This window comes from Setaria italica, chromosome V (genome assembly GCF_000263155.2).
Source record: "Setaria italica strain Yugu1 chromosome V, Setaria_italica_v2.0, whole genome shotgun sequence".
Lineage (NCBI taxonomy): Eukaryota > Viridiplantae > Streptophyta > Magnoliopsida > Poales > Poaceae > Setaria > Setaria italica.
Window position 1 is genome coordinate 37,238,362 of NC_028454.1, and position 1,669 is coordinate 37,240,030.

The 1,669-nt window shown below is 55.9% G+C and overlaps 1 protein-coding gene across 1 annotated transcript; it reads right to left on the minus strand.

The window, feature by feature from the left end:
• Positions 1 to 202: 202 nt before the first annotated feature.
• On the minus strand, positions 203 to 1,410 carry LOC101756372. Its single transcript, XM_004969941.4, has one exon. The coding sequence runs from the start codon at positions 1,297 to 1,299 to the stop codon at positions 775 to 777; it is 525 nt and encodes a 174-aa protein (XP_004969998.1). The 5' UTR covers positions 1,300 to 1,410; the 3' UTR covers positions 203 to 774.
• Between the last annotated feature and the right edge of the window lie 259 nt (positions 1,411 to 1,669).

Genomic DNA, 1,669 nt, shown 5'->3' on the forward strand with positions numbered 1-1,669 from the left:
GGCGCGGCGGCGAAATCCTTGTCGAGTGGATCAAGCTGTGCTGCCCTTTCGTTGCATACTTGCATTGCATATGTCGTAGCAGGAGACCAGGAGTAGCAGGAATCCTTGTTAGCTTTCGGTTAAGCCTATTCCTCTTCCAGCTCAGCTGTAGTTTTCAGCTGTTCTCTGCCTGAAGCTCCTGAACAGTAATCGGAATAAGGCAGAGCAGAAATTTTTTTAGCATATATGTCTTGAAGCTGCATATACATACAAATAAGGCACAAGCCTGTAGCAACAAAACAGGATGTCTAAAATCTAGTGAACCTCATAGATACAACATTCTCCAAGACCTCTGTTCTGTCTCCTGGGCTCTTCTTCTCTTTTCAGGCTCGAGCAATGACCACCACAAACAGAGATTTCGTTCAACTACAGCCATAGTGCCAAACAACATCCCATTCTCTGAACACAGCAAAAGTGCCAAAAACACAGAGCATAAACCATCTGAACACAGCTCTGATACTGACTGCAGGCAGCCAGGCACACCTGAATCTCAGAAAGCACTTCGACTACAGTCTACAGGCTTCTGAGCCCCTGAAACATAGCACAAACGAACGGCACACGAGTCCAGTTCTCTTCAGCAAATTCAGACTGGGCCGAATTCGCAACACGGAGGTAGAAATAGAAACAACAAGATTTTAGCCTACGATTAGCAGTGGTGGCAGTTAGTTGTGGCACACGTCTACTGAGCACACATCTACTGAACGCTGACACTTGCACACGAGTTCACCGGCTCGATCACTCCCACAACGGGCTGCCGTACACCTGCTCCGCGCCAGCCTCGCCGCCGCCGTAGCAGGGCTCAAACGAGAAGGCGCTCCCCTCGCCGCCCTCCTCCTCCTCCTCCCACTCCATGGCCATGACCATGCCGTCCATGTACCAGTCCCCCATGCACCCGCCGGCGAACGGGCCCATGACGGCGTCGGTCGTCTCCGCCCACTCCAGGGTGTCCTCGTCGCCGAAGAATGCGTACGGCGCCGGGAACGGCCTCGCCCGCGCGCTCCCGTACTCCTCGAAGTCGGACAGGATGCCGTCGAGGCCGCAGTCCTCGCAGTCCTGGTGCGCGTGGATGCCGCAGCTCGGCTCCTGGCTGTCGATCCAGCAGTCGCCGTCGACGTCGGCCGCGAAGCCGAGCGCCTGGCCTGCGTTGTCCTCGGCGGCGAGGGACGCGTCCAGGAGCTCGACGAGCAGGTCGCCGTCGATCTCCGGCACCTCCATGACGTCGTCTTCTCTCTGCTGCGGCGCCATGCTATTGCTCTCCATGTACGTGTATGGATCAAGATCGTGTAGCCGAGTTCTAAGTTTCTAACTGCTTGCGGGAGTGGGGGGTGAGCAGGAGATGAATGATCATGGCAGGGTGTGTGACTGATGCAGCGGGGAGCTCGCGTTTTATAGCCTGGTAAAGTGGGACGTGCCAGCTCAGGAGCTGTGGGTGTGTGGGTGAGCTGAGTCGGACATGAGGGCCGGGTGACCGGCCGGTCTCGCACCTACGTGGCATGTGGACCTGACGCCACTTGATTAGCGGCATTGATGTCCGATCAGAGGTTGCTTTTGCTGGGAGCAAGCGTGGATCAAGGAGCGAAGCACGAAATGGTTAGGACGTACGTTCGAACCAAAGTTCTGTAGCTGGAGT

Coding starts and splice junctions, on each gene's coding strand:
- LOC101756372 (XM_004969941.4), bottom strand. CDS start 1,299: ATGGAGAGCAATAGCATGGCGCCGCAGCAGAGAGAAGACGACGTCATG.